Source organism: Aythya fuligula, chromosome 7 (assembly GCF_009819795.1).
Source record: "Aythya fuligula isolate bAytFul2 chromosome 7, bAytFul2.pri, whole genome shotgun sequence".
In the NCBI taxonomy this organism is placed as follows: Eukaryota; Metazoa; Chordata; class Aves; order Anseriformes; family Anatidae; genus Aythya; species Aythya fuligula.
Window position 1 is genome coordinate 34961172 of NC_045565.1, and position 27744 is coordinate 34988915.

At 43.3% G+C, this 27744-nt stretch overlaps 2 protein-coding genes across 3 annotated transcripts in view; one reads left to right on the forward strand and one right to left on the reverse strand.

Annotated features, from left to right (window-relative positions):
- The window catches only part of DOCK1 (dedicator of cytokinesis 1), a 257844-nt gene that overhangs the window by 73801 nt on the left and 156299 nt on the right, over positions 1 to 27744 (forward strand). The window lies entirely within an intron of this gene.
- Positions 1834 to 26492, reverse strand: INSYN2A (inhibitory synaptic factor 2A). The gene is made up of 3 exons (XM_032190847.1): positions 25429 to 26492; positions 11655 to 11726; positions 1834 to 3190 (listed from the first exon to the last, which is right to left on the reverse strand). Exons 1-3 carry the CDS (start codon positions 26490 to 26492, stop codon positions 3007 to 3009), a joined length of 1320 nt encoding a protein of 439 aa, XP_032046738.1. The 3' UTR covers positions 1834 to 3006.

Genomic DNA, 27744 nt, shown 5'->3' on the forward strand with positions numbered 1-27744 from the left:
TTTCCAGTTTTAATCATGATTTTTTTTTCATGTTATCCTGATTTTTAAGCTATTTTTACAGTGATTTTTTTTTTTCCTTTAAGAAAACAAGTGATACTTACAGGAGTGGTGTTTCCTAACGGTCCTAAACCAAAGAATGGAGCTGACGCTTCATGGGAATTAGATGGACTTGGAAACTAACAGGGAGTAGAAAATCACTGCGGCATCTATTGGCTAAAAATAATTTTCAGGGAGAAGTGCCTGTAGCAAATCAGTGTGTGAAAGTGCGTGGTGCTCTCAGGGAACTCGGCAAAGCCATGTTAAGTGCCACACTGGAAGTGAAGATGCATTTTCTCTGCTGTAACCTCATACCTGCAGTTTATAGGATCCCCTACATTGGGGTGGAGATAGCTTCGTGTCAGTCACACTTAACTAAAAGCTCTCCTGAAGCAGGTTCGGCTCTCGGTGCCTAGCCCGAGTGATTCTAAATGCAATACAATATGATACATCTTACACACTTGCAAAAACATTTTATTACAAATTACATTGTATGGTACGATATAACACGGTATGTAATTGTAAGCAAGACTATGTATGTTAGCTTTTCCATCGTTTAAAAAAATGTAAAAAATTAAAAATCTGCAACTTCTTAAGAAAATAGCCTGGACATGTACAGAACACGCCGTGAGAACTTCCACTTTTAGCTCTTTGTGTGTTTCACCAGTGACTTCCCCTCTGACAGTAACTGCTTACAGGATACGGGTCTCCGGATGGGGCAGGAACCGCACAGAAATAGTGGAGTTTGGTGTCAGAGTCCCTGCACACAACAACGTTTAGAATAGATTTATGGGCAGAGCTACTGATGAGGTGACGCTAACGATTCGTAATTGATTGCCATTGAGAGATGCTTGGTTTAATTACTGAAACTAAATGGCGTGGTAGCGTGTATGAGTCTATAAATTATTACTGCTATTTTGAAATATTAAATATTGTTGTATTTTCTTCTCATGTCCATATTTGATATTTCTTTTTAGGAAAAAAAAAATAGATTTTCTTGTTGGGAAATATTTGGGTTTCTAGAACATGTAAGGTGGGCTGCCCTGTAAACAGTTCTATGTAATTAATTAAAAACACTATAAAATACATGGAACACACATTTTTCCAGATGAAACAATTGCACTTCCCTCCTGGTACACAGGACCAATCACCTTTTCTTAATCCTTCAGCTTTCACAGCCGTATTTTGGGACAGTGTTTGTGTTTGGACAAGAACTCGGAGCCCTCTTGAAGTCACTACAAAGGCGACTTTTTCATTAAAGCACGCCGAAAATAATTTCGAGGTGGACATAAACATCTCCTGCATTTCTGTTCCCTTTTTAACCTCCTTTTCTTATTTTTCTCCAAACCAAATAGCATGTGATTTTCCTTTTTTTTTTTTTTCTTTTTCAAATTTTATGTCGAGCTAAGAAACGGTGTAAGTGAAAGCATTTCAAGTTTGCTACTACGTGCAAGCTCCTCTGCTTATGATTACTTTTCTTCCACCTAAAGACTGAAGAATTTGTATCTTAACCTTGCTGCAGGGTGTGCAATTTCAAAACCAACTTAGAGTAACCCAGTTTCGGATACTGTATGATTCAAATGATCCTAACTCCTTAAAAAAAGAAAAAAAAAAAAAGATATCCCCGGTCCCATGTCACTTCCAGCAGGAGATTTTTTTTCCACAACTGGTCATTTTTGGTAGGTCTTTAATGACAGTAACAAATACTTAAGGGAAAGGGTTCCAGGTTATAATTCCAAGCAAAATTTTAAGTGTCAAAAAAAAAAAAAAAAAGAAATTTGAATCACATTTGTTCCCTAAGTGCATTGGTTAGTAAGTACAATTAGTAGATGTAGGTAGAAACTCTAATGTGGGGGGTTGGGAAACCCATCTGAGAAGCTTGGTAAATAAATAAATAAATAGATAAATAAATAGCTCTTAAAATTGCTGCTTCTTCCAAGCAGGTTTCAAAGCGTAATGCGTGCTATAAAATTTATGGTGCCTTTTGCAGTAATGGAGAGGTTTTCCAAAGATTGCATTAGAAAAAGATCCTACGTCATGGCAAACGCCAGCAATTGGTAGAGCTTGGTATTCTTTTTTGTGTGTTTTTTTTCTTTTTTTTTTTTTTCCTGTGCCAGAACGTGTCATTTAGACCTTTTGGGTACCAAAAAATGAAAAGTGAGATCTAGGACGGTTTGTCCTGTGGCCTTGACCCTGTCAGCTTGGTGTGGTTAAAGGCTCGTCCTGAATTTGGGAGATTTCTAGCCGCTCGCCTGCTGGAGGAGAGCAGCAGGCTTCTTCTGGTGGTGAGGACACAGCTAGGTTAGAAATGACGGTGCGTTGTCGAAATGTGATAGCTTGGCTGAAGTCTACAACACATGAAGGCAAATATACACACAGTCACGTCTTAGAGAGTATTCATGGTCTCGGACCACATGAAAAATTGTGCTTTGTCCAGGATATATGTGCTGAAAACTGCACTCCCCGATCAACATGGATTTGTAAAACTGAAGACCATTGCAAACGCAAGGCTTGCTCGCTTTTTTTTTTTTTTTTCCCCTCGTTGTTTAAAAGACGACAAACCAAACCCCCAGAAGGCTTTAAAACAAGAGTGATATTGCGCTGCGCACAGGATGACAGCCTACGACTGACCGGGTTAGAATGTGATGCTCTCAGATCTAAGGGGGGGGGGGGGGGTAATAGTTTTACTTTCCGTTTTGTACAAATTGCAATTCAGGTTTTACATCCCACATTGGTGAACCGCAAGTAAAAGCTGGCAAGGGGTCAGGTACCGCCTTGCTCTCCCGAGCACGAGTTCCTAGGTACAAAGGCCTTTTTGGTACACACGGTGAGAGCTGAACGCCGCCGGCCGCCTCCCAACAGCAGCGGCCGGCAGCACGGATCAACCTGCAGAGATCCCGTTGTAGGTGATGGACACAACCCCACATCTTCTTCAGAGAAGGCCTTGAACTCCACATGGGACGGACTTGGTTAAAGGAACCAGAGTTTCCATCTTCCGTGCTTTTTTGATTCAGTTTTGGATTTTTGCTTGGGAGTGGAGGAGTAGCTCTCCTGAGAATAAGGCAAAGGTGCAACCTGAGTTTCCTCGATAGGATGAAGTTTTCTCAAAACTGGCTGTAGTTTATCTTCTTGCTGCTTAAAATCCAATTCCACGCTAAAATTGGGAAGAAAAAAGCAATTAGCTGTTATAGGATAATCTAGGCACTTCACTCTGCTGCTCTGTAGATGCAGAGAACTTTTGCTTCTGAAAAAAGCTGCCGAGTGGGTGAGAGGTAAGGAGGCTGACCTGGCCACTCGTATACCTGAGCTGTTTCTTGCAAGTTTTACCATTAGATTAATTTCACCAAATTACTATCATGTTTACATACTCATCTCTGAAAAATAAATACGTTAAAAACCGAATTCTCCTTCACATTGCGAACCTTCTGCATATACACATAGCCCTGTAACAAGGACAGTAAAATACAACCTACTCAGCCTCTGAATGAGTGCTGAGACAAAAGCAGCTGGGGCTGTAGGCTCATTTGTTTAGCTGATCAGATCTGTAGGTAGCAGGGAAGGGACGCGTTACAGTAATAGCTCGTGTGTATTTGTTTTGTTTCATTTGCTTTTAAAATTTAATAGCAATAATAATTGCTAAATAAATAAAAATATTAAAAAAGCAATAAGGGAAACACTTGTTTAGTCTTAAAGCATGCATTCAGAAAACATACTTAAGATCCAGATTACACCTCCTGAATTCTAAGGACTCTCCACTACACAATCCTGCTAGCAATTAAGAAACATAATAGCGATGAAATTATAACCCTGATTTCAACAGAAAGAGCTACAGATTCAAGGTTAGCTTAGAAAACAAATCACGTTATGAACTTCAGCAAAATACTAATTTTATCTGATCCTCAAAAACCAATCTAGGCCACGTACATTCAAGTACCTTAAATGTCATGGATTGAAATTTGGGAAGTTTTATGGAACGAGTGGTGTAATATCTTCCTTCCCTACGTGTTGCTTGATACTCTAAAACTACGAATTTAAGACTGAGTGCATCTTTGGAGGCATTTGAGAGGCTGCCCTTGACTCTGCTGCTGAGGTTTCGTGGGGTTTGCAGTGACTGCTTCGGATGCCTCAGTGCTGCATAAACATCCGAGGTCAGTGCTCCTGAATGTCAGCTCACTTTTATAACTATTAAATTTGTTTTCTGAGTCCTTTCTGACCTTGCTTGTTTGCAGTAAGGTATCAGAGAAGCTATGCTGCTTTACTCCATCTGTGGATTTAGTTGGATTTTACTTTCCTCTTAGATTGGAGGAGAAGAAATCAGAAGTTTAGTAGGAAATGTTTGGGATGTTGCAAGGATGAGGTGGGTTATTGGGTGGCTTTTCCCAGAGCTGGTGAAGAGTCTGCCTGTCAGGAGGACTTCCAGTGAAGTCCCTAGAAGGAGGTGCTGTAAAGGTGTTAGTTTTTTTATTTATTTATTTTTAATCTGGCTGTAAGACTAGTTAAACCTAGTTTAATGGTCAAACACATATTGAGTAAAAAAGCATTTCAGTCATCTGGAGTGGTTGGAGAAACTCCCCAATAGTCAAAGAAGTTTTTTAGATAAGAGTTGAAATACTCAAAATATTTTTCCTGCCTCCATGTTGTTAAGTGGTAAAAAGACATTTCAAAAGGAAGGAAAAAAATATATTTACATTTCAATTTCAGATACGCCTTAGAACTGCCCCGTGACCACTGAACTTGCTGTAGACAGCAGCATCAGATCTGCTGGTACTACAGAGGCACGCTCTGAGAGCCCTGCATCTAATACTCATATACTCATCCTCGTTAAGGACAGAGCAGAGCAGTCTTCAACTCAGTAACTCTCTTAAGACCTACTCAAAATTGATGTAAAAAAAAATGTAAAAGCCAAAGCAACTTTCTGAGCAGAATACCTTTTTTTCACAATCAGTTTTTATTAAAGATGGACTGCAAGAGAACTCCACTAATTCTGGTCCGTATGACAAAACCCCCATTACTGTCATTCTTTACTGCATGAAACCATTTGCAGCTCATTGCAGGCTGTTTTATCTATTTACATCAAAATAAATATTTTTTTTTCTTCTGAAAACTCTAAAGAGCGTGAAAGGAAATGCATTTTACCTCTTGTAACTGTGTACATTTTTCAGGAGAGCTGTTATCTATCAGGATCAATTTATTTAGCTTTGCAGGTTTCCTAACGTAACTGTTCCTTTGAGGCAAATGATTTGTTTGCTTGCAAACTTAGGATTCCGCGTCGACTTGTTTGTGCTGCAGTAAGAGCTCAAAAACCTTATTTGGTGATTTTTCAGATTTCTCTAAATTAGCTGTAGCTGCTTTTATTTTGGGTTTCTAACTTTCTGTCCAACAGATGGAATACAATTAAATTCAGAGAGTGTCACATAGCTGTGTGGCTTCTTTATATTTCGGTGGGTGTTCTCTACAGCCTGTTCCCGTCTTCCCAAACCTTGTATTAGAGAACTAGTTTTTGTCACCTGGCACAGCTGTGATATTGCTTTGCTGAGTGATACTTCTGTATCCTAAGCATCTCTAGGTTTCCTCTCAGTGACTTTTCCTTGACAATTTTTTTTATCCCTTTATGCCATGTGGTTTGTTTCACTCCCAAATGGCCTCTTTCATGTCTCGAGGCCTCCCTGTGATAAGTGCAGTTACCATATCACTGCGGGCTGTGTGCTCTTCTAGCATTATTCATTTTGGAGCTCGTTATTGGCATCAGAAGTATTTTTTCCATCGCTCGATGACCAAGCAGTATATTTTTCAACAGTTAGGCCAACAATTATGAACACCAACAATAACGAATAAGCCCTACAAAAACGAAACAAGTAGTATCAGGCCTTGTAAACCGAAGTAGCCAACCTTGGAGGAATTGATTCTGATGCACTCAAACACAAGTGTCGGGGAGCTGGGCTTGCCACACCTGAGGCACGCCGCAGAAAGGTAGCGGGCAGTGCTTGAGTGATGCCTGGAAAACTGCTGTCATCCCTCTGAGCAGCCAACTCGCTCAGCCTGCTTTATTTTCTGCTTAACCCCATGGGCTGAGTCCCAGCCCTGTGATTAGGGACCGGTGTGGTGGGTTTTCTGTTCTCGGCTTCGTGGCTTCTCTAATGATTTTGAGAATTTATGTTAATGAGTGTTTATTTTTTGCATGCTGGCAGGAGAGTGAACTTTTTCTAATTTTGTTGCTGTGTAAGGGATTGAAAACAGTTTGAGGAGTCATAACCACTTGGTTTTAAACATATGGGACGTGGGAGCGGATCTAGCAACAAGCTTGGAGATTCGGATGGGCTTTCATCTTTCCTAACATAGTCACACGTTATTAATGTGCATCAGTTTAAGGTGCTGGATGCTAACAGTCTGGTACGTCAGCTCTGTAAGGTTGCAGAATTGGAACAGTTCAGGTTCAGGACCAGGTTGCTCAGGGCTTCACCCAGTTGGCTCTTGAAATCTCCAAGGAGGGAGTTTGCACAGGCTCGGGGCTGCGATCCCACTCAAGGGTAAACCCAACCTTTCGCCTGTTCAACCACAACCCTTCTCCTTTGACTTGACACTCCCTCTGTTTCCTTTTTTACTCTCTAGTTTGTAATGTTTAGGCCCCAATCCTACAAGCATTTGACGAGAGGTTTAACTCTACAGTAGGCTATGCGGAGTTGGAATTAAAGAACATCGCTGCCTCTCCTCCTGGGTTGCGTTAATAGGATCCCATGGAGTTAGTGTGTGCCACGTCTTGGAAGATCAGGATCCAGATAAGCACTAATAACTTGAGAAATAGCTCAATATACTTGCAAACAATCTCTTTTTTTTTTTAATTTTCCATTTCAATCTGAATATCGCAGATACCTAGGATCCCAAGCATTGTCAGTGCTGGGAAGCTGTTAAGATCCAAATCTTCAACTAAACATCTCACAGGCTTAGAAGTAAGGTGAGAAAGAACGTAAGTTAATTACTGTGGGTAGGAAATTAAAAAAAAAACGGTGAAAATTCCTAGTCTGGTCATTTAGTTACCTGATTTTGTTATACTGATACCATCTTAGGAATTTGTCTACTTGTCTTACTTCATTTTGTATGCCATATTTACGTATTTTCATAATTATCATTATGTCGAACCTTTACAATTAAACTACTTCCACGTGGCCTCTGTGCTACCTGGTTGACTTGCATCACCGTGATCTTAACCTGTAACAGCTGCTGGTTTACTGAGTGTTAAATTGCATAGATTCTAATAATAGGTTTTCAATTAAATAGCTGGAGCGTGCCTTAAAATGTCACTGACAAAATTAAATACTGTAAAACAGCGAATATGATTGCAAAATCCTGAAGGACTAAAAAACAGCCAAATTAATGGTTGCTGCAGCTCTGAATAATTTTTTTTTCCCAGGAGCTCCAATAGCGCAGTCCTGATGTAAGTTTGTTTGTTCCCCCTGTGCAGAAATTGGCTAGAGATTTGATCATTTCCAGCAGCTAAAGTAACCTTGCAAAAACTACAGAGTATTTGTGACCTCTCTGAGCAGAGGGAGGCCTAGCATGAATTCCTTAAGATGCTCCTTCACAGGGATAATTCCTGATAGAGGCCGTGGAATAATGCACAAAAATATTAAACAGAAGCCTCATTTTCTCATAAAGATTCCTTTTCGAGGATTAAAATTCATGAGGGATGGTAATTTAAATAGAAACGGAAAGGGCAGTTCCACTAAAAGATAATCACGGAATAAAACAGCCTGTGAAGATTTGAGTGCACATGGGTTTGGGTGTGATAGATTCAGTACAATTTCTGCATATCAATGCGATTTCTTCTTAATAACAAGATCTTGGTAGACCTCAGTATTAAGTTGACTTTGTGCTGACAATTTACCCTAATAAGGGTTATCCTCTCTCCTTAAAAATGATAGTGAATCTGCATTTAGCTTGGAAAGGATACATGGATAATTCTTTTTGTATCTTTCTATAAGTTTTGTTCTATAGTTTGTAAAAGATGGATGATTTTAAAACTGTTTTGAGGCCTTTTGTTTTGAGATGTGGATACTGATGGGGTGGGTTAATGTTTGACACATCAACACCTGACTAAAAGTTTGCTTATTTTTACTAAAGATGACATTTTTTGACTACTAATTTAACCACTGTGTGCTGATTACTACAAAGACATGCTGCAAAACACTTTTTACTAGTTTAGACTGTTGTCGTGTAGCTGGGGCTTGGTTAAAATTAAAAAGCTCTGTTGATAATATTGCAGATAAAGAGTCCTGAAGCTGTCTTTGAGCCTAGAGCTCCAGGAGACGTGGCACAACTGATCCTTTCCCTATTAGGATCCCGGTGACAGCAGGCTGCTGAAACCTTTGGGGTAATTGCTCCAGCCTTTCCCAGCCTTCACGGGAGCAGCTAAATGGGTCTTTAATTGGCAGGGGAAGCAGCGAATTGATGTGTGCTGCAGGACGAGGATGCAGTTAATGTTGCTCATCTCATGCAATGGAAGAAATCTGACCTGGGTTAGAATTCATCAAGTTCCTGAGCCTGTTTCCTATGGCAGCAACAAGTACATTTTTGAGGGAGTGGGGAATCAAATTTAGATGGTTCTTTTCCTGCTGGTTCCTGGAGTAGGAAAGTTTAATTTTTTGGGACCTTCTATCTTTTAACAGTTTCATGTTTGAACAGTTTCCTATTTATCAAAAAAGGAAAAAGTAACCTGGTTTCCCACTTTTCTTTAATTCTAAAATTTCTTTAATTCTATGTATTCTTTTCAACATTAAGACAATGTAAGAATAGATTTGAAATATTAGTAAAAAAGACATACTTCATATGCAAAATAACTCCTTTCAAAATCCTCTACTTGAAATGTTTACTAAAAGTCTGAGCATTTTTGCACATAAAAAGCAACAAAAATAGCTTAGAGTACAACAGTGACTTGTGTCTTCCACATTGTCTTCAGCTTTTGTGCTAGATCGTATTAATATTCGGAGAAGTCATCTTGAGGAGCAGAATTTAATTACAGTGATTGTTTCTGCATTCTAGCTCCTCATCTCTGCTACACTTGACACCACAGCAGGTAGCTGGATTGGCAGTAGGGCAACTGATTCATTCCCCTAAGATGCTTCAGTTTAAAAATAGAGCTTTGAAAGACCTCCGAAGTGTCTTTTTTTAATGTTACCGTGTTAAAAACTGAATTGCATTTTTGAAAGCAAAGGCAATTGTGGACGATGTCAAGAATTCTTTGAGCTCTTGACTTGCCCCGTAAGGGGGTTGGTTACATTTTCTTTGGTCTCCCCTGTCTACTGCCTGTATGAAGGGAGGACAGTGGGTCCAAGCTGGGTAAAAACACTTCTCCTAGTATCATAAAAGCAGTTGGAGAATGTGCTTTAATTTCTGTCCCTAAAACGTGTTCTTTCTTAATTGTACCTGTGTGCAAGGTTTGTCTTGCAATCCCTTACAGAGGTGCTCCCTGTATCCTTGCACGCAGAGTTGAGGTTTACCAGCAGCTTGAGCATCCTCCCTAATGAGATGCTTCATTTTGTTCAGAGGTTCCAGCACTGTAGTATTTGACTTGGGGAAGATCCTACAAGGCAATGTGTCTTAGTGGTGGTTTTATCAGCGAATTTCTCTTTTATCCTTTCTGGCTGCTTATCTTGTCATCGTAATTCAGCCTTCTCAGAGTTTCCCCTGTTTTGCGCTGTCTTCTGCTTTTAGACTTCTTGCCTGCAGCGTGTATTCTCCTACTGTGTCAAAAAGCTGAGCTGATTTTTGCTAAAACTTCCCCTGGAAACACTGCTTTAGGCGAATGCCCTGCATCGACAGCTTCAGTCCAAATGGCTGTTCTGGTGGGAAATGCTGGGGAGCCGGCTGGTAATGCATGCGGAGGGAAGCCCTTCAAATCTGCATGGCTGCGTGCTTTTCATTTGCAGGGCATATAAGAGGTAGAAACGGGTAAGTTCCTTCCTTTTAAACCTGCTGACTAGAAATCAAGCCCTTTAAAAATAAAATAAAATTGTTTTTGAAACAAAAAGAGCACCTCTTGATGACAGAGTGCTGTGTTGCAACTTCCCTGTCTGCCCTGGGAAAGAAATTGCATGGGATGAGCAAACCGGGCAGTAGGAGAGGCCTTTGTTCTTTATATGCTGCTAAATGCCTGTCTAAAGGAGAAATACATAAATTGGGTCCTTCCCCTGCACAGAACAGCACCTTGCTCTTTCCTAGGTAGCTGGGAAGGAGACAAGATGGAGCTGAAGCTTTCCATCCTTCCTTCTTTCACTTCTAGGCAGCTTGGGTGTAATGTATGGATAGGTGCAGGTCTTCCACCTCAATCAGAAACCGAGTAGACAAACAAGGGGGGAAGTGGTTTTCAGACCTAGACAGCATTTGTACATTCATTTTAGTTTGTATCTTTAGTTAATACCAGTCTTTATACATTTTCATCTGCACTATATTGCCTGATTTTCTGAAATACCTGCTGATACGTTTCAGAAGGAAATCTAGAAATAAGTTCTCAGAATATTTCATCCCTTTGTACAGAAAAGAGAAGAAATTCCTGGTAGAATGATAATCTGAGTCACGTTTATTTCCATCTTACCTGCACCACATGTAAACATGCAGTTGCTTTGCTTTAAGACTCTCTGTAATGGAGGAGGATAATTAAGCTGTCAGTATGAAACACATCATCAAACTCCTGATGGCTTCGTGTCATGCCCACTGATTATCTGTTATTCATTACATAGTACATGGCAAAACAGGTCTCTTGGCTGATAAACTTTAGGAGGCGAACCTCTGCTTTAGAGAAAACTGAAACGTATCCTTCCACCGTCTGCACCTGATTCTGTTCTAGTGAGTAAACTCCAAGTATTTCCTTCTGGAGGAGAAATTCTAGCAGGTATAACACATCTTTAACAAAGCCATGAAGCAGTTTTGTCATGTTTGAAGGTTTGACAGTAATGAGCCAACCTGTATTCACCTTCCAGTATCGTACACCTTCAAAACGAGTCTGTTAAAGGGGATTTTTGTATGCATGCAGCGAGTTTTCACTTGTGCGTTGCATGAAGACTGAGCAGGTTTGATTTGAAGAAGGCAGACGTGTGCTGTTCGTGTTGAGCAGGACGTATTTGCCCTGTATGTTTTAAAAACTTACCTACTACAAGTGTGAGAGTATGTAAAAGCCTGGGTAGTAATGTCATTTCCCTGATTAAACTACCTAAATTGAATCTGTACCTGGTTATCTGTGCTCTGAAATCTCAAAATTGCTTCCTGAGTCCGGCTGTTACTGCTATGAAATCAATTTGGCACGTGGAGCTGCTGGACAGGAATTGGAAGCATCTCTAGCAACGTGACAATGAAGCTCACAACTTGTAGCACTCCACATCCGGGAGCTGCAGCGGTGCAGTGACCGCAGTCATCTATTTGTCATTGTAGGCTTGAAAGCAGATGTCAGTTCATATAAGTAATTTAGTGAAGGTAAATTTATTTTCTGTTTTTTAATCTGCTTCTGTGTATTGAAAAAAAAAAAAACAAACACCATTTTAATGAAGGCTACCGTTTCATCTTGCATTAATGAATAAAATTGTTACTCTCATTAAGTAAGAAGAGGGAGTATTCATATTTTAACCTACCTGTAGATGATACACGCGCTGTTCCTGCACGTGTCGCAATTAGCCGTGTCTTGACCAGTCCGATATGAAAGCCTACAAAGATAAGAACACGAGATCATTAAAAAGCAATTTATTTGAACATGTCTTTGCCTTCTGTCATTGCTTTTCATAGAAATAAGAACTTTTTTTTAAAAAACTTTAGTATTGACCATACCAATCCAGCTAGAAAACAGGATCAAGAGGAAGACCATCCCATTTAACTAACGTTTCCCTTATTCACCTGGCCTGCACCTCTCTCGTCACCCTTCAGTTTGAGGCACGGTCCAGCTCTTACTTTCCCTAAGTATTGTCACCTATGCAAGGATTTGTCTGTACGCAGACGGAAATTTCATTAAAATAAATGTCTTAAATTAAAAGGAACAAAGCAGCCTGTATATCAATGCAAATGTTCTTGCATGCAAAGGACTTTAAAATGAAAATTGTGAAGTCAGTTTTTACATAGTAGCACTGTCCTTTTTTTTTATAGACTTACATATTTAAACTAGAGAATCATTTTAAGGTTTTTTATTCCAATTTGTGTAAAATACAGACTGGTATCTGCCGTTTGCTCCTAGTTACTTGTAAAAGAAATGGGGAAATACCTCATTTGTTGAAGTTTGAAGTTTGAAATACCTCATTTGTTGAAACTTGATGTTTGAGGATTTTGGATCGGGTTAGCAGTAATTTAAGGGAATGCTGCCGAGCTCAGGTTCTGGGGACAGAGGGCCTGCTTCTTGCTTCCCAGGCACCATAATAGTCATGGAAAAATACAGCGTTTGTGGAAACACTGATTTAATTTTTACTTAACAAAATATCAGGCCTCTCTAATACACAATTTTAATGAAAAATGATACACAAACTGTTCATGTGCTTGTCCCTAACACAGAAAATGAGCATTTCCTAAATACCTACACTGCGTCACTTCTCCTTACTATTTAAAAAGCTGTGAGTATTGTTTAAGAAGCTTAATAGGCTCCTTATAAATACATATTTTACCTAAAACTTATGTTTTTAAGAGAGAAGAAATCCCTCCGTGTGACCTTGCAGGCAGCGAGGGAATCTCTGGCACTGAGACACTGCGGGATGCTGCTTTTGGCCCTTGGAGGCCTGAAGTAGTTTCTGCTTTCAGTTCCCCGTTAAGACTCTCCTGGAGGCAGGCACTCGGCTTGGCACCACTGCATTAAACTTGGGCTTGTGAAATTATTTTTCCAAGCTATTGATCAAATCCTAAAACCCGTCGCTGAAAGACCCAGCCCCTGAACTTCACAGCTCAGCGTCTGGAAGCCGTGGTTTCCTGCAGGTAGTTAATAACCACCCTGGGAGGAACAGCACGGGTGTCTGAGTGCCTCTCTATAGATAAAGACACAAACGCGCCGTGCTGGGTGCCAGTTTTTTTCATTAGATGTCACTTGGGACGTTTTTATTTCTCCGTGCAAGCCTGCAAAGTACCTTTTAATATACAGGTAATTAGCTGCTTCGTAGACTAATGACCTCCTGCTCTCTGGCAGCCTGTGCTGCTCGTGCCAGCCTCTCTGCTCTCTGCAAAGTGCTTCTCGGAGCAAATGGATGTGTCTCTGAATCGCCGCCCTCTCGGGATGCTCTGTGACAAAGAAGTGGACCTGTGGGCGCTCCTAGTTCCTGAGGCATCCAGCCAGCTCCCACCAGCACCGTGCCCATCGTAACAAAACGTTTTGGCTGTGAAAAGCTCACCCCAAGTTAGTAGGCTGCTTACTTATTTAGCAAAAGCCATGCTTTGGTCTTACTGTGGATGTGCCAGGTCAGTCATGAACTGTGGTCCTGCTTCCGTAACTTGCAATTTTGATTTATTTATTCTTTAATCTTGTTTTCAGGACTTTTATTCAAATTAATTTCTAAAGCATATGATGATCTTTTAATGCTTGAAACCGTATTTCTTAATTTATGGTATAAGGCGGGCTCAACCTGATAAAAACTGGCCCTCTGATATCAGCATTAAAATGATCTGATCACTTTGAAATCCCGATTTCCCAGCTGCCCCGTTCAGCACTGTTGCTTTTAGCCTCGCTGCCACCCCCAAACCGACCTGTTCACAATTAGTTGTTTGGCAATTTACGATCAACTTGTCTTAAAATGTCATTTTCCTCCTTAAATCTTTTCAGCTTTCTCAGGGAGGGCTTTTCTTTCAAGCTCCGGTTCAGGTGATGCTGCTTCGTTAGCCAAGGCTGCGCTGTACCAGAGGTGGTACAGCACAAATGCAATTACTTACAAATTAAACTCTTTATAAAAGAATTTTGTTGTTTTTTACCCCGGGGCTTCAGGCTTTCACTTTCTTGTTTTCACATAATTATCTACAGAAATGCTGGCATGGAATTTACCTACCTCATGCCAGCAAAGATTTTACCATTAGCACAGTGGTTCTGCACGCAGACCTTACACAGTGAAGTAAAAACCAACTTGCTGAGAAACAGAGCAGCTGGAGGTACTGAAAAGTATTTTTCAATTTTTATTTGAATGGGTAAATGTGAAGTTTTTCACAAAGGTTCCTACGGAAAACTTTGCTTTTTAGTGAACTGATGAGTGGCTTTGGTCTGCCTGAGATCCAAAATGGGGTGCCTGGGAGCCAGGAGTTCCCCCAAGCTGGGACTCCCATGAGCAATGCACTTTATATAAAAATTATTTTTACATTTTCTATGTAAAAATTATTTTTACATAAAGTTATTACTTTTATTTTATATTTTTTATTACTGTTATTTTTCATTATTAGCCCTGCAGCTTCATTGCCCACTTTTACCATCATGGGTTTGGGAATGCTGCACTGGTTTATGTGTACGAAACACTGGGTTTCATAACTTTGGTGGATAAAACTTGTGGCTGTTGAACAACCAGCTCTTGGTTTTGCCCTTTTGGCTTACGTTGCTTTCGGTCTCCCCTAACAAAAATCCAGCAGCTTCGTGCTTTGATACCTTGCGCCTCGTCTTTCTGCCTCCACGTGGATGTGTGCAGATGGGCCTGGCCAGTGCCACGTGCTTGGGGATGTAGGTGCTGGAGGAGGGATAGTTAGAGATTACTGCTGGCTGTGTCTGCCTCTGATGAGCTGGGTAAGTGAGCAGAGGGCTCTCCGGGCTCGGTGTTTCACGTGTGGTTGCCAGCTCCGCTGCGTGTTATCTTCCCGAGGCTTTTACGTGCTTGCATTTCTTTTAGCATTCTTGGCACAACCGGAGCTTAACCTCAATTAACACCTCCAAGGAGGAAAATATGATAATGACGAGCAGCCATTTGCTGATCTGGACTGGCAGTTGCTAAGAATAGGCAGGAGTTTCAGAGCAGCCCGAAGGAATTACAAACACCTCGAAAACCCCTGAGAAATGCCGAATTTGTGCACCTGCTTGAGGCGTCTTTTGAAAATACCAACTGCAGCACCTTAAAACCATCTTTGCATTTGGGTAGGCTTTTTGCAAACATAAATTGGAGGCCTGGCTGTGCTGAGAGGGAAGTTTAGGTCTGTACATACAGAAATCCTTCTGTGGTTCAGGAGGTGGCGAGGGAGGGGGCACTAATCCAAGTACCCTGAGCAAGTATTGAAAACAAAGAAAACCTTACAGAGTGGTTTGGAGAGTAGTTTTGTTACATCCTCCTGCTGGGACTATACAGAGCACAGAGAGTGAAACACTCTGACGTTACCTGGGTTTGCAGAATAATGCCTTAAAAATAAATAGCGTGGTGGTAAACTTTGCAAAACTTGCATTTACTGTTAAGCACTGAAGAGTAATGAGGCTGATAACCAGGCTTTGGGAGGGAGTTGTCCACCCTTATTATTAACATAATTCGGCTTCTGGCAGAATCAGATGACTTCCCGATGTTCTGTGCATTGTAGTTGTCCTTGTGGATGTTGTAGCTGCATAAATAGAGGAAGATCACTCGACAGGTTTGGCAGATGAAGCTAAATCCTGCTTAGCCATGGTCTTAGTCTAACCCGGGAGAGATGTGGCATTGTATCGGGATGGAAAGCCACCTCGTATAAATACACTTCTATCAGCAAAGTCCTGTTCCTGCTGGATTAAGCTGCCTCTGGGTGCCCTAAGCCGCGTGCAGGGATGCTGCAGCTGGGCCGGCAGCAAGCTCACAGCCAGCTCTGCTGGGAAGCCCCCGGCCCCGTGGGTCAGTGGAAAAGCTGACACAGCCCTCCTGGTGCCGTGTTCTCATTACGCTGAAAACCAGCAGTCAACAGCTGTCATTTATAGCTGGCAGTGCTACAGCCAAAAGAATAAATAACTGCAGAAGAGCGGCGTTGAGCCCAGAGCGACTGACTTGATTGACTTGGTGCTTAAACATTTCGTTCGCCTACGTCTGGACGCAAACACTGAATTGTTCCATCTCAGATGTTACGTTTTTTTCTCCTCTGCTTTCACCTGAAGTTTTAATTACTTTATTTTTTTTTTTTCTCTGGAGTTTTTTTGACCTTATTTGCTTCCCTGGTACAGGGCTTGGGAGCATCCTGGCGCACACAGCACTGTGACGAGCAGCGTAGGGTCCTTGGAGCACTCAGAGCAGCTAGAGAAAGGGGTGCTTTAGGGTGTCCTCCTTCAGGTTTGGTTGCTTTATGTGGAATTTAGTTGCATTTAAAATAGATTGGGTGTTACAGCTGTGAGCAGAAGCCACTCTTTGTTAGAGCTGTGCTTTGCAGCGCCCCAAAAGGGCCGTGAGCTCCCTGCTACCTCCAGCACTATCGGCTCCCCCCAGCCAGCAGCTGTTGCCCCGTTTTTTAGCAGTCTCGTGGACTTGTAGTGGGGATTTGCCTTCCTGGTGGGGCTTTCCTGTCCTGCTCTGAAGTTGTCAGCACCTTCCTGGGGACGGCCGCGATACCTGGCAGCTGCAAAGCTCCGTGCCCGTGCAATCAGAGCACACGTGCAGAGGTGGGAAGGCAGAAGCTGTCCTGGCTCTGGGGTATGTAGGGAGGCTGTAGGTACTCGGGGTTATCCTGCTGGGTACCAGGACGTTTTAACATTAAAAACAGAGCCAAACTGATAAAAAAAAAGGCAAAAGAAACTACGCATAAATTCAGTAACTCATTTCTGAAAGTTGTTTTTAACTGATGGTGGAGGATGGAAGTGGAAATTGCGCGATGCTCTAATAGCAGAATCATTTTCCAGATTTTTTTCCCCTATCTTTCTTGTTATTACAGGGCTCGTATTATTCATCTGGTCTCTGAAAGTACTTTGAAATGTAGCGGAGCTCAGTGGTGAGATTTTTTAGGCTGTTTCCAAGACAGTAGTTTGTTGTTTTTTCCCCAGTCCTGACAGTTGGAAGCAGATGACTAATTTTCTTTTTGAGGTATTTGCGCTGTGGGCGTGTGGCATAACTCCCAAGACAGCAATTCAAGTGCTTTCACCCCGTAAATACATTTTTATATTGTACTCAGGTTAGTTAGGGAGTGAGGGTTTAAAAAAAAAAAAAAAAAACAAAGCAAAAAACACACTAAAAAACAACCACCGTATTTCAATAGGGCTGCCTAGTGATTAAAACCCAACCAAACAACACAAGCAAACAAAAAACCCCAACCTTGTGAATCAAAAGAATTAAAAAGGCATTTCAAGTGAAATCAGAAAATCTTGTAGGAATTACGAGTGTTTGAGGTCTGGCATCTCTCTTGAATGCCTTTGTTTCTCTGTCATATCACCAAAAAATGAGAAGGATAATTAAAATGTCAGCAGTTTGTGTATCAATAATTCAGGGAATTTGTTGGCTCTGGCTGAGCACCAACTTTATCTCTGGCTGGCAGCTCTTTGGGGGAGTGCTTGGTTATCTGTCACACAGCTTACTCAGTATTACACCCCGAGGTCTGGCTTTGCCCCTCGTGGTTTGCTCTGGACCCCAGCATCATCATTTGGGTGCTGCGAGACTTGTGAACCTCGTGCTGCAGCCCCCTTTATCGTAGTTTCGTTCCTATTCCAAGTCCCTGTTGCTCTCCCACCCCCAAATCCACCTTATTTTAAAATGAATGCCTTCTGCATGTAACTTCTGGGGTTTGCAGGGCTGATCTTTGTGCAAGCCCGTGCTGTGCTCGTGCCCTCAGACCTCTCTAGGTGCCAGGCTCCTGCTGGACTCAGACTGCTGACGAGTATGGTTGCTGCCCGGTGCTCTTGCTGTTTGGGTAGTGCTTCCACGAAGGTCAGTACTTGCAGGAAGGAGGAGCAGCAGGAAGGCCCTTGGAAGCAGGTCTCTGCAGGCCCCGGCACTTTGTTTTCTCATTTCCCTACCTGATGGTTTGATTTCACTGCAGTGCAGGAGAATTGGTGGAGAAGCAGCTCTGCATCTGCTGGAGCTCTGCACGCAGATGCTCAGCAAGGTCCCACCTCACAACTTTTTTCTGGGCTCGTGTCGGTGGCAGTGGAGGGAACACATCTCATTTACCACAGCGATGTCCGAATCTTGCCAGGCTGAAGTATTCTGGAGTGCAAATTGCCTTGCTGATGTCCAAATACCTCTGCTCATCTCCGCAGCCCAGTCTGGCTGAGTTATTAGACCACGCTCAGATCCTCTCTCATCTTCTTACCGATAACCAGGAGGAAACAAAGAGCAGAATACCTAATCTAATGGCCTGTTCTATTTATTTGTGCAACAAGTGATGTTGTGAAAAACACACCCCATCATCCTGCTGCCCAAATGCTGTTCATAGAGGGCCAGGCACAGCTCGGGGTGCTGGAGAGGCTTCCAGCAGCCTGCAGAAGGGCACTTTGCCTTCACAGCTGCCCTGGGACCCCACAGATCCCTGTCCTACTGCTGAGCGAGAGGCAGAAAGGAGCAATGACAATAAGCTGCTGCAGAAAATGTGAATTGTGATCTATTAAAGTGCTCCTTTTCTAAGTGCTTGTATATAACGTGGAAAAATGGTTGGGTGAGTGGGAAGAATAACCTGGTACTGCCTGCAGGCAGCAAAGGCGTGCCCGTGTTGGGCTACGCCGTGTCCCTTAAATCCATTACCTATTGACTCATCCATCTTCAGAATTTCTCTGTATTTGCAACGTCCAAAACAAAGCCACAATAAGAAAATACGAAGCAGTGTGATAGGGGATTTTTAAGATCTGAGCTGAGAACAGGACCTGGGTGTTGTAATAGAGGAAGAAAGCCAGCAGTGACACTGGGGGGGAGACAAACAGACGCGTGCCTGGGAGCTCTTTGGCATACGAGGTGTTTACCTCCCATTTCTGAAACAAGCCATGGATATCGGAGTCCAGCTCCACTCCTCGTTGTCCCTCAGCTCTGTGAAGGTGTCCTCCCGTAGGACTGACCTGCACATTTCTTTCTTAGCTCTGGAGCGGGGGCAGCCAGGAGCAGTTTAAAAACAAAAAGCCCCTCTTAAGGGCAAACCTCTCTACTGAAATTGCCCATAGTCAAGGTCCATTTTTCGCCAGGCATACCACTGTGCACGCCCATAAGGCTCAGAAGTAGGTGTCAGGTAGAAATCTGGGGATTGATCTCTTGCAGAACCCACATAGGCGAGAAACTTGGGGCCGTAAAGCTCATTTTGCTCATTTTTACCTGACTGGGTAGAGATGTGGCTCACCGCTCTGTCTCGTTGCAATCTAATACTACAGCATTCAAAATGCCGTTATTAAAGGATTACTCTAATTGTGTAAAGCGAAAACTGGTAATTCAGTACCTAAATAACATCCTCTTTAAAAGACTGATTTAGCAGAGCTCTCCTTGCAGGTATGTAATTTGGACAGCTCGGTGACAGTTGGAAGAGCTTCCCTTATGATCTGCCGCAACTCACAGGGATATATTTAGCACGAACACGAGCCTGCTTACACTTTTTTCTCAGTCATTCATTGTAAGACTTCACCGGTATTTCTGTTTTTGAATGTGGAAATTTGCTTTTATTGCCCTTTGTGTTAGTGCAGCCGCCCCGATGTGTCTGGAGCTGAGATTTCCCTTCCTGGAGGGCTGGTGACCCCCCTGAATCAGGTGGGGTCCTTCATCTGGCTCGTAAAACCTGGTGAATAGCAAGCAGATACAAATCACATAATTTTTCTGAACACACCAAACTGTTTTCTCCAGCTGTGCTGTGCGGTACCTGCAGCTAACAGCCGGTACGTTTAGTTTGCTGTGCCCCGAGACTGGGAGCGGTCGTCCTGTTGTTTCTGGAGCACACGGAGTAAGCATTCAGCCCCAATAAATTTGTTTCAAAAGGTCTTTTACCTAAAGGTCTAAACCTAAAGGTTTGCCCTTGCTTTTTATCCACCTTGCCAGTATGATCTGGAGCTTTGGTTACAAGCAGTGGAATACATTTGTTCAACTCTTGAAGGAAAAAAAAAGTATATGAAGTATGAATCCCATCAAATCTGGACGATCTCTGCCACACTGTGCTGTGAAATACAAGTTGGGCGCTGTTCATATCCAACTTCTCGTTGTTTTTCAGTGAGTTTAAGAGTTGGTCTTAAAGCTGCTTTAATGACCTAACCCCGGAAAAATAGGAATTTTCATGGAGTGCCCTTTGAGTGTGGCTCAGAGTTTAGGGAGTGATGCACCTGTGGGGCAGTGACAGGAGAGAGCTGACAGTTTAGCTCCTCATAATTAGAAATATCTGCGTGCTTCCAGCAAAGAGAGGGATGGCTGCAAGGAAAGGGGGGGGAGTTGTTGGAGCTAGAAAATAAAATGCTACTTGAGTATGGATTTGCACTGCAGTAATGGAATGCTCCAGGGGAGGCTGATCTTGGTGGAAACAGCAATGAATGACACACGGATAGAGCAGAATTGTCAAAGCAGGCGGTTGGAGTCACAAGGCCCACGAAGCACTGATCTGTGCAGAAATTATTCCTTTTCCCTGGCTATGGAGGATGCAGGTGAAGAGATGTCCTGTGTGCCACAGGAAGGTGAATTGTTACAGCCTGCGAGATGTCTCGGTACGTCTAGTCCAGGAAGGGTTTGTAACCAGTGTGTGCTTACAGTAAAGGGATTAGCAAGAAATGGAGGAGGTGGTCTTAGGCAGACTAAAGGCCAGAATGGATTTGGCAGCTCCCCAGGACAGACCAAAGGGATGTCTGTGAAGATCCCCCAGGGGAAAGTCCAGTCACTGCAGCCCCTACACTTCAAAGGTCTGCTGGTGTCGTGTCCTGCAACTTGGCTGCACTACCACGATGCAAAACGTGATGTCGTTTGGGCATCACAGATAAAGCTGCTTGTGTTCTCTGGGTTTTTGTATCTTACTTTACAGTGCGGTTGTCTTCCTTTAAGCTTATCTACAGATTGCTTTCCTCCATTTCCAGGTTTTCTCTTAGGAACAATTTTCTTAAACGTTTCCTGTGCTATGTCTGTAATTGAAAAAGCAAAACAAAACCAGAGAGGTTAAAGAAAAAAAATAATAAAAACCAATCCCGAACAAAGCCATGTCATATCATTTCTGCCGCTACTCCGTTATTTCCAAAGGCTGTGTTTTTCAGGGCTGTATTTGTAAGCTTTTTGAGCTTACCCTTCTCCTTATGTGACATAAGGAACTTGCCCATTTTTAAGTGTTGGCTCGTGCGTAGGTGGATTGAGGCCGGCAGCAGAGTTGTCACTGCCGGTGTTTGCTCTTTCCCCTTCGTCTGAGCTGCGTGGCTGGACTGTGCTCAGAGCAGCTTCTGGAAAAGGAGGAGAGCAAACAAGCTGGGTAATAATTGCTTCGGCTGCCTGCCTTTCATTTGCCATCATTCCTGAGTCAGGACAAGCTGCCGCTGGGCTGTGTGATGCTGGGTGGGCGCTGGCAGTGCTGCCCTCCTCTCCTCTTCGGTTTCAACATCCAAGCAAACACGGTTTGGCTTTGTTTTGCTGCTGAGAAATGATAATAGAGACCCAAATATCCTGTATTCATTGCAAGGAGACGTGAAATGACATCCAGATCCCATCCAGGAGATCGTACTGCCTTCAAAGCAGCCGGCTGAGCTGCTGCTGCTGCCTGGGACTGCATCTTGCAGCCGTGTTTGCTGAGAGCTCTTTAAATTCCTCAACCACTGCCTGCTAACAAATGAATATAAATGATGTCTGAAACAGGCTCATTTAACTGGTGCCTAATACGTAGCGTTTGGCCTGGCAGAGTCAAAATACTGTGACTCAGCTTTGTAGGGCGAATTGAGTACTTTGTTTATTAAAATTACTGATTTGTGGTATAACGAGAAGGGCCGTGATTGCTGCTACTTCTCACGGTGAAGATTTAAAGGGCAGATCATCGGTGTTCTCCAGCTGCAAAATATTTTCAATTATCTGTTCCTCTTCCAAATACTTTGCTGTTACATATTTCATGGGCTGTGCCGTCGTTGGCCAGGTTTGGAAATCAGTGACTTGGATTTTGCTCTTCCTGGCCTCGGTGAGGCTCCTTACAGGTAAACAGAGCAGAATTTTGCCTCGCTTAACCGAGGGCACCGTGTTTCAATAGAGACAAACATCTGCAGCTGTTACAGATTGCTAATAGTTTGCTCTGAAATCCGTTTGCTTTATTTTCCTGTAAATAACCTGTGTTGGGTTATAACGCTGCACCATGCTGCATGTAATACTCAGCACTTCTCCCCTCCTCTTGGAAGTCTGAGTCGAAGCTGGAGCTCTGCTACTTTTGGCCATGCATGACTTAACACAAAGGTTGGTTAAAGCCTTTGGCTGTGATGTAATTTTTTCCTTTTTTTTTGGTAGAGGCTCCCACATAGTAAGATATAATCACCATTTTGCCGAGTTTTATTAAATAATGATGCGCACGAGAAGCGTACAGCTTTGATAATCTTCAGTGGGAGTACGTGGAGGATGTCACAAGCTCGCAGGAAGGATTTCTAACCTGCCCCCAAATCTGTTTAGGTTTAATGCATTACAACTGTGCTGCACCCCGTGTTTTTTTCCCGATGGCCCAAACTTTGCATTTTGTGACCGATCACCTGGGCCTGACCCCAGGTCAGAGAGCAGAGTTGACGCTGATGCTTGAAGCATCAGATTTGGGCAACAAGAGCCCTCTGCACCTTGCCAGGTGTTAAGGCAAGATGTTCTTTTCCTCCTCCTGCTTTTCCAGTCGCTTTTCAGCCGAGCCGAGGGCTGTGTGTTGTTGCTAATTGCAGATAATGTAGTCCTGACACTTTGCAAAGTATCCATGGATGATATTCACCCAAAGGATGCTACCACTATCTTCAGAGATGCTGATACAGTTTTGCTGGCATAGACTCATTTAGTGATGAATTGCAGTAATAGCAGTTCAGGACCTACAGCATATTAGTGAAAATGAATCCACTGAGCACTGGTCCCATGGCACTACCACAGCACTTAGAGAACACCAATTTTCCTGAAGGGAGAGGAATCTGACTGAGTGTTAGCGATTTTTTTCCCAGCAGTGTGTTATTTGTATTTGTTTCTCGATGTGTGTTATTGTAAGGTAGTTAATGCACGTAAGAAAAGCAGGAAATGCCACAAACACAGAACACTTTTTTGGGTTGGTTCATGGAAGACTTGCACGTGCTACAGAAAGCAGAGATGGAGCAGTAATATTGCTCAATTTCTTGTTGTAAACTGACCTAACAGGAATCAGGGGCTAGTAAAGGCAGAAATGCCTTTAAGATCACCCAGGTGCTAGAAAATTCAATGGATCTGGAATACAGAAACTCATAAACCAGGAGGAAAGATACAATATTCATCTCTCCTTTCCTCCTTCACCATTTCTATATCCTTCACGAGAGGAGGCACATCTGGGGTGTGCCTAGAGCATAGGAAGGAGGAGCTGCAAGCAGGTCTGAGGAGCTCTTTTCTACTCTTGCTAAGTTTTATGACGGTACCTTTGTGTGTCCTTGTGTTTAAAACAACTCCCCATCCCAAGCCTTACTTTGATTTGTAGATATCTTGCCTCCAGTTTTTATAATTAACCTCCACTGCTGGTGGAAGTGCCACCGGTTATGATTTTGCAGTTAACATCAAAGACTCAGTAAAACATCTTAATTGCCTCTTCCACGCACCAGAACGTGTTTGAAATGAGTTCAAAACGTGTGATGTGTCCTTAGGTGGTGAGGAAGGGCCATCTCACCATTGCCAAGGAACCTGGGGGGGAAAAAGTAAAGGAGTGCTACAAATATCATATAGTCTCGCAGACTGACACACAAATCTGTACTGCCTTAGATATGCAGATAGTGTAAAGAACGGGGGTTTATAGGTGGGTCCAGTGTTGTAGGGCATGGGAACCCTCCTAATGTCAGATACATTAAATGGGTTTCATTTAAACATTACCCTTATATAAGTGAGGGTAAGAAAAATAAGCATTTGTGGACCTATTGCTCCAGTATCTTTGGGAAAAGAGGAAAAAATGGGCACGAAAGTCCTTGGAGGAAAGGCTGTTGTATCTGGCAGATGACCTTGTTGGGTAGGTGTGAGTGTTTCACACACGCAGGGTGATCAGCTGATGAGTTAGGACAACAAAATAATTTTCTGTATTTTGTGATTTGAGAAGCAGCATGCCACTTCTCTGATTCTTGTAGAGATTCTGTAAGTTAATTCAGTCAGAGGAATCCTTTTTTTCTGAGTAATTATAAAAATTAAATAAATCTGAAAGTGTGTTGCTTTCTGGTAGGTCAAGAAACTTCCCAGTCTAAAGATCCAGGTATTGACAGATTATTTAAAATAATATTTAAAATTGGTAATAATTAAAATAATAATTAAAATTAATAATTAATATATAAAATAAATATTCAAAATAATAATAATAATCATCATCATCATCTTAGCTGTTGGACAATTTTCTCAACACAACCTTAGCATTTTTAGTTTGATCTACAGCTGCTTGTAGTATTTCTACTGAAAAACATTTTGAGATCGTAGGGTTAACAAGGTATTTTCCACATTCCTGGAGGAAGGATTACAAACCTCAGATGTTCCTTTTCGACTAAAATTAAAGCACAGCCTGCCTTAAGTAGCAACAGCCACAGGTTTCTGCTTTTAAAATCTAGATTTCTTCTGAGAAGTTATGACTTAATTAGCAAACAGCGCATATACATTTTGAAGGGTAATAAATGAATAAATATTAGCAAACAAGTCTGAAGAATATTTGAGGTAACGCAGGAGACAGGCTGGAGTCTCTGGGTAAGGACTAAATGCTGTATTGCAGCAACCACTACTTGTAATGCACTAAAGGTTGAGATAAGTTATATAACTTAGTGATAAACAAAACTTCTTCCTTTGTGCCCGAGAGTTTGTCACATACAGAGTAGTACCAATGCTACAAAGACTTGATACTCAAAGTTTTCATTCTCTTAAAGAATTCAGAAGGCTGAAAACAAAACAGCAAACAAAACCTGCATGCTCCTAATGGAATTATATCGAGTTATATCCCTTTATCTCAAAAGCGAAGTTTCTCACCCAAGACTCGCCCTGTCCTTCCTGCTAGGTGAGGGACTGTGGTTAATTCGGGCTGCTGATGGACGAGCACCCCCCGTAATCCCCCTTCAGGAGGGGCTCCGTGTGCGTTAGGGGACTGCAGTACCTCGGTGCCCGCGTGGGCACAAACTCATTACGGCTCTGCAGATTTGGAGCAGAAAAGCTCCTACAGGTCTTCCAGTAAACAACTACCTAATTACGTTCTGCTGGGACATGCAGGTAGGAAATGTAATACCCTTGGCAGGTTTCTCCGGGACTCCTAAAGCAGCAAAACCGTGTATGCATGAGGAATAACACAAAGCACATCTCGGTACTCTGCAGGAGGGCAGAGGCAAATTCACACAAGCAAATTCAGAACCGAAGGCACAGAAACCAGCTTAGAGTTGCTTCAAAGCCTCGTACTCACCCTTCCCTGTGAGCTTCTCCTTTCTCTAGCTCCTGGATGACCCCCAACAAGACCTTGATGGTTTCCTGACTGGAGCTGATCAGATTCTCCATCACCTGCAGCTGCGCTTTCAAGTCCACAACTTCGGTGTGAGGCACGATTTGCTGGCATTCCTCGCTCAGGGCGACGGCGGCCTGGCAGCTGGGCGAGGCGTCGCCTCGAGGGCTGCGCTCGTGCCGCTCGCCGGCCGGGCACCGAGCCTGCAGCGGGCAGGAGGGCGCCTCGGCGGCCTGCGGCTGGACCCCGTTGAGGTGCACGGTCCTCTTGCTGTCCTCCTCGCCCCCCGCCGGGCACAGCGACCACTCGGCTTCGGGCTGCGAGGCGTCCGCGCCGCCCGCCGGCAGGTAGAGGGTGGCCACCTCCGTTTTGAACACCCTCCCCTGGAGGGGCTGCCCGGGCTCCTCGCTCCCCGGCTCCGGCTTGGCCGCGTTGTGGAGGGGGCACCCGGGGGGCTCGGCGCCCTGCCAAGCCCCCGCGCACGCCCGCTCGCCCACGTGGGAGATGAACTCGGCCGTCTGCAGGCTGCCGGCCTTCCTGCCCCACTGGCCCTCCTCCCCCGAGCTCCTGCCCTCCTTGTCCTTCAGGTCTACCAGGAACCCGTTGTTCTCGCCCTTGAAGGCGTCGACGGCGGAGGCGCTCTTGATGATATTGCCTTTCTTGCGGTCCAGGGGGAAGGTCTGGTAACACTTCTTGAGGTCGGGGGAGGTCTGCACCCCCGTGCTCTTGGTGACGTTGGGGATGGACCTGCGGGCCGGCACCGTCATGTACTTGCGGTAGGCCGTTTTGTAGGACAGCGCCTTCGCCTCTCGCTTCTCGCTGTCCTGGCTGGTGGCGAGCTGCTTGTCCCGCTGCTCGTTCTGGGCCTCGCAGATGTCCTTGAATCTCACCTGCAGGGCCTTGTTGCGCTTCTTGATCTGCCGGTTGGGATCCAGAGCATATTTCATCTCCAGAGCGAGCGAAGCTGCTGGCTCAACTTCGCTTTCCGAGGCGGTGAGTAAGCATTTGCTGGGCTCCTTACTCACCATGATGCCTGCAGTCAAAAACAGTTCAAAAAGGCCTTGTTATAACAGAACTACGAGGTTTTCCCCCTAGTTTTTCCCCAAACTTTTCGTATTTGAGCCCATTTCCTGTGCTCTGACTGAACGGGTTGGCGCTCACTACCTTTTTTGCTGGATTCTCTTCATTAACTCATAATCCTCGCTGTTAGGTACTAGATGTTGGTCTTTTGCTAAAAAATAGCGCCTTTATCTTGCCGTGCTTTATGAGATAGGTTAAAACCTGCTCTTGGGGAGCAGGCTGTGACCTCTGCAGGGTGACAAAACCAGCTGCTCAGGGGTGAAACCCCATTTTTGTGGCACCCAGGGGGGTTTTCCAGGGTTTTTCTATGGGGGCTGGCTCCCCACGCAGGCTGTGCTGCACGGGAACCAGGCGCTCAGGAAGCGGGTTACTTCAATTTACTTCACAGTTACTAAAAAGTAAAAGAGAAAATAATTTTAAAAGCCTGTTTGTATATTTAGGGAGAAGTCTGTAGCACCATACCCTTAACTCTCCTTTAATGCAGATGTTGGTGGCAAGAAATATCAAACCGGCATTATTTTTACAGCATGCTTGCTCAGAAAACATGACTCCTGTGCACTATAGTCTGCGTCCTGGCACAAGATTTATCTAATTTCTCATTTTAGATGTCAATACCTGGATTTTTTTTGAAATCTACCTCACAGCTAAACATAAAATCTGGATGCAGATGAATTTTTAGCAACCCGTTGGTCCTGCTGTGTGCATAAAGTTTATGGTCTTTGAAAGTTTCTGGAAGAAGGCAGCAGTGCAGAAATTAGTTTTGCTTCAAATGCAAAACAAGCCATCCTTTACTAGAAGCACAATATACCTTTATAACAGAGCTTCTTGTCCTAAAGTATCCTAAAGTACTGAAAAATAAGAAAAAAAAAAAACACAACGAAAACTGTGATGAGTCAGAGCAATGACTTAATCTGCTATTGAAATACGAGCACCTCCTCAAGGATGAAAAGATGCCAACTGCTTAGCACAGAGCAAGGAAAAAAAGCAGCTCTATCTCTGTGCAGATCATGTGGGATCTGGAGTAACTGGATGGCTAAGACCTCATTTTTACACTTCATTTGAAGTTGTCATTTTTAGTCTCCTATTGCGCAAATTCCTCCCTAATGCTGAGATTTACTGAATTACCCAATTCTCACTTAATCCGGGTGTTCTGCGGGTGTCTCCTGTTTAAACACGGCTGTACCTTCAGCGGGGCTGGGA

Coding starts and splice junctions, on each gene's coding strand:
- INSYN2A (XM_032190847.1), bottom strand. CDS start 26,492: ATGGTGAGTAAGGAGCCCAGCAAATGCTTACTCACCGCCTCGGAAAGC. Junction 11,727..25,428: donor GGAGAAGCTCACAGGGAAGG/GTGAGTACGAGG, acceptor TTATCTTTGTAG/GCTTTCATATCGGACTGGTC. Junction 3,191..11,654: donor AGCGCGTGTATCATCTACAG/GTAGGTTAAAAT, acceptor TCCCAATTTTAG/CGTGGAATTGGATTTTAAGC.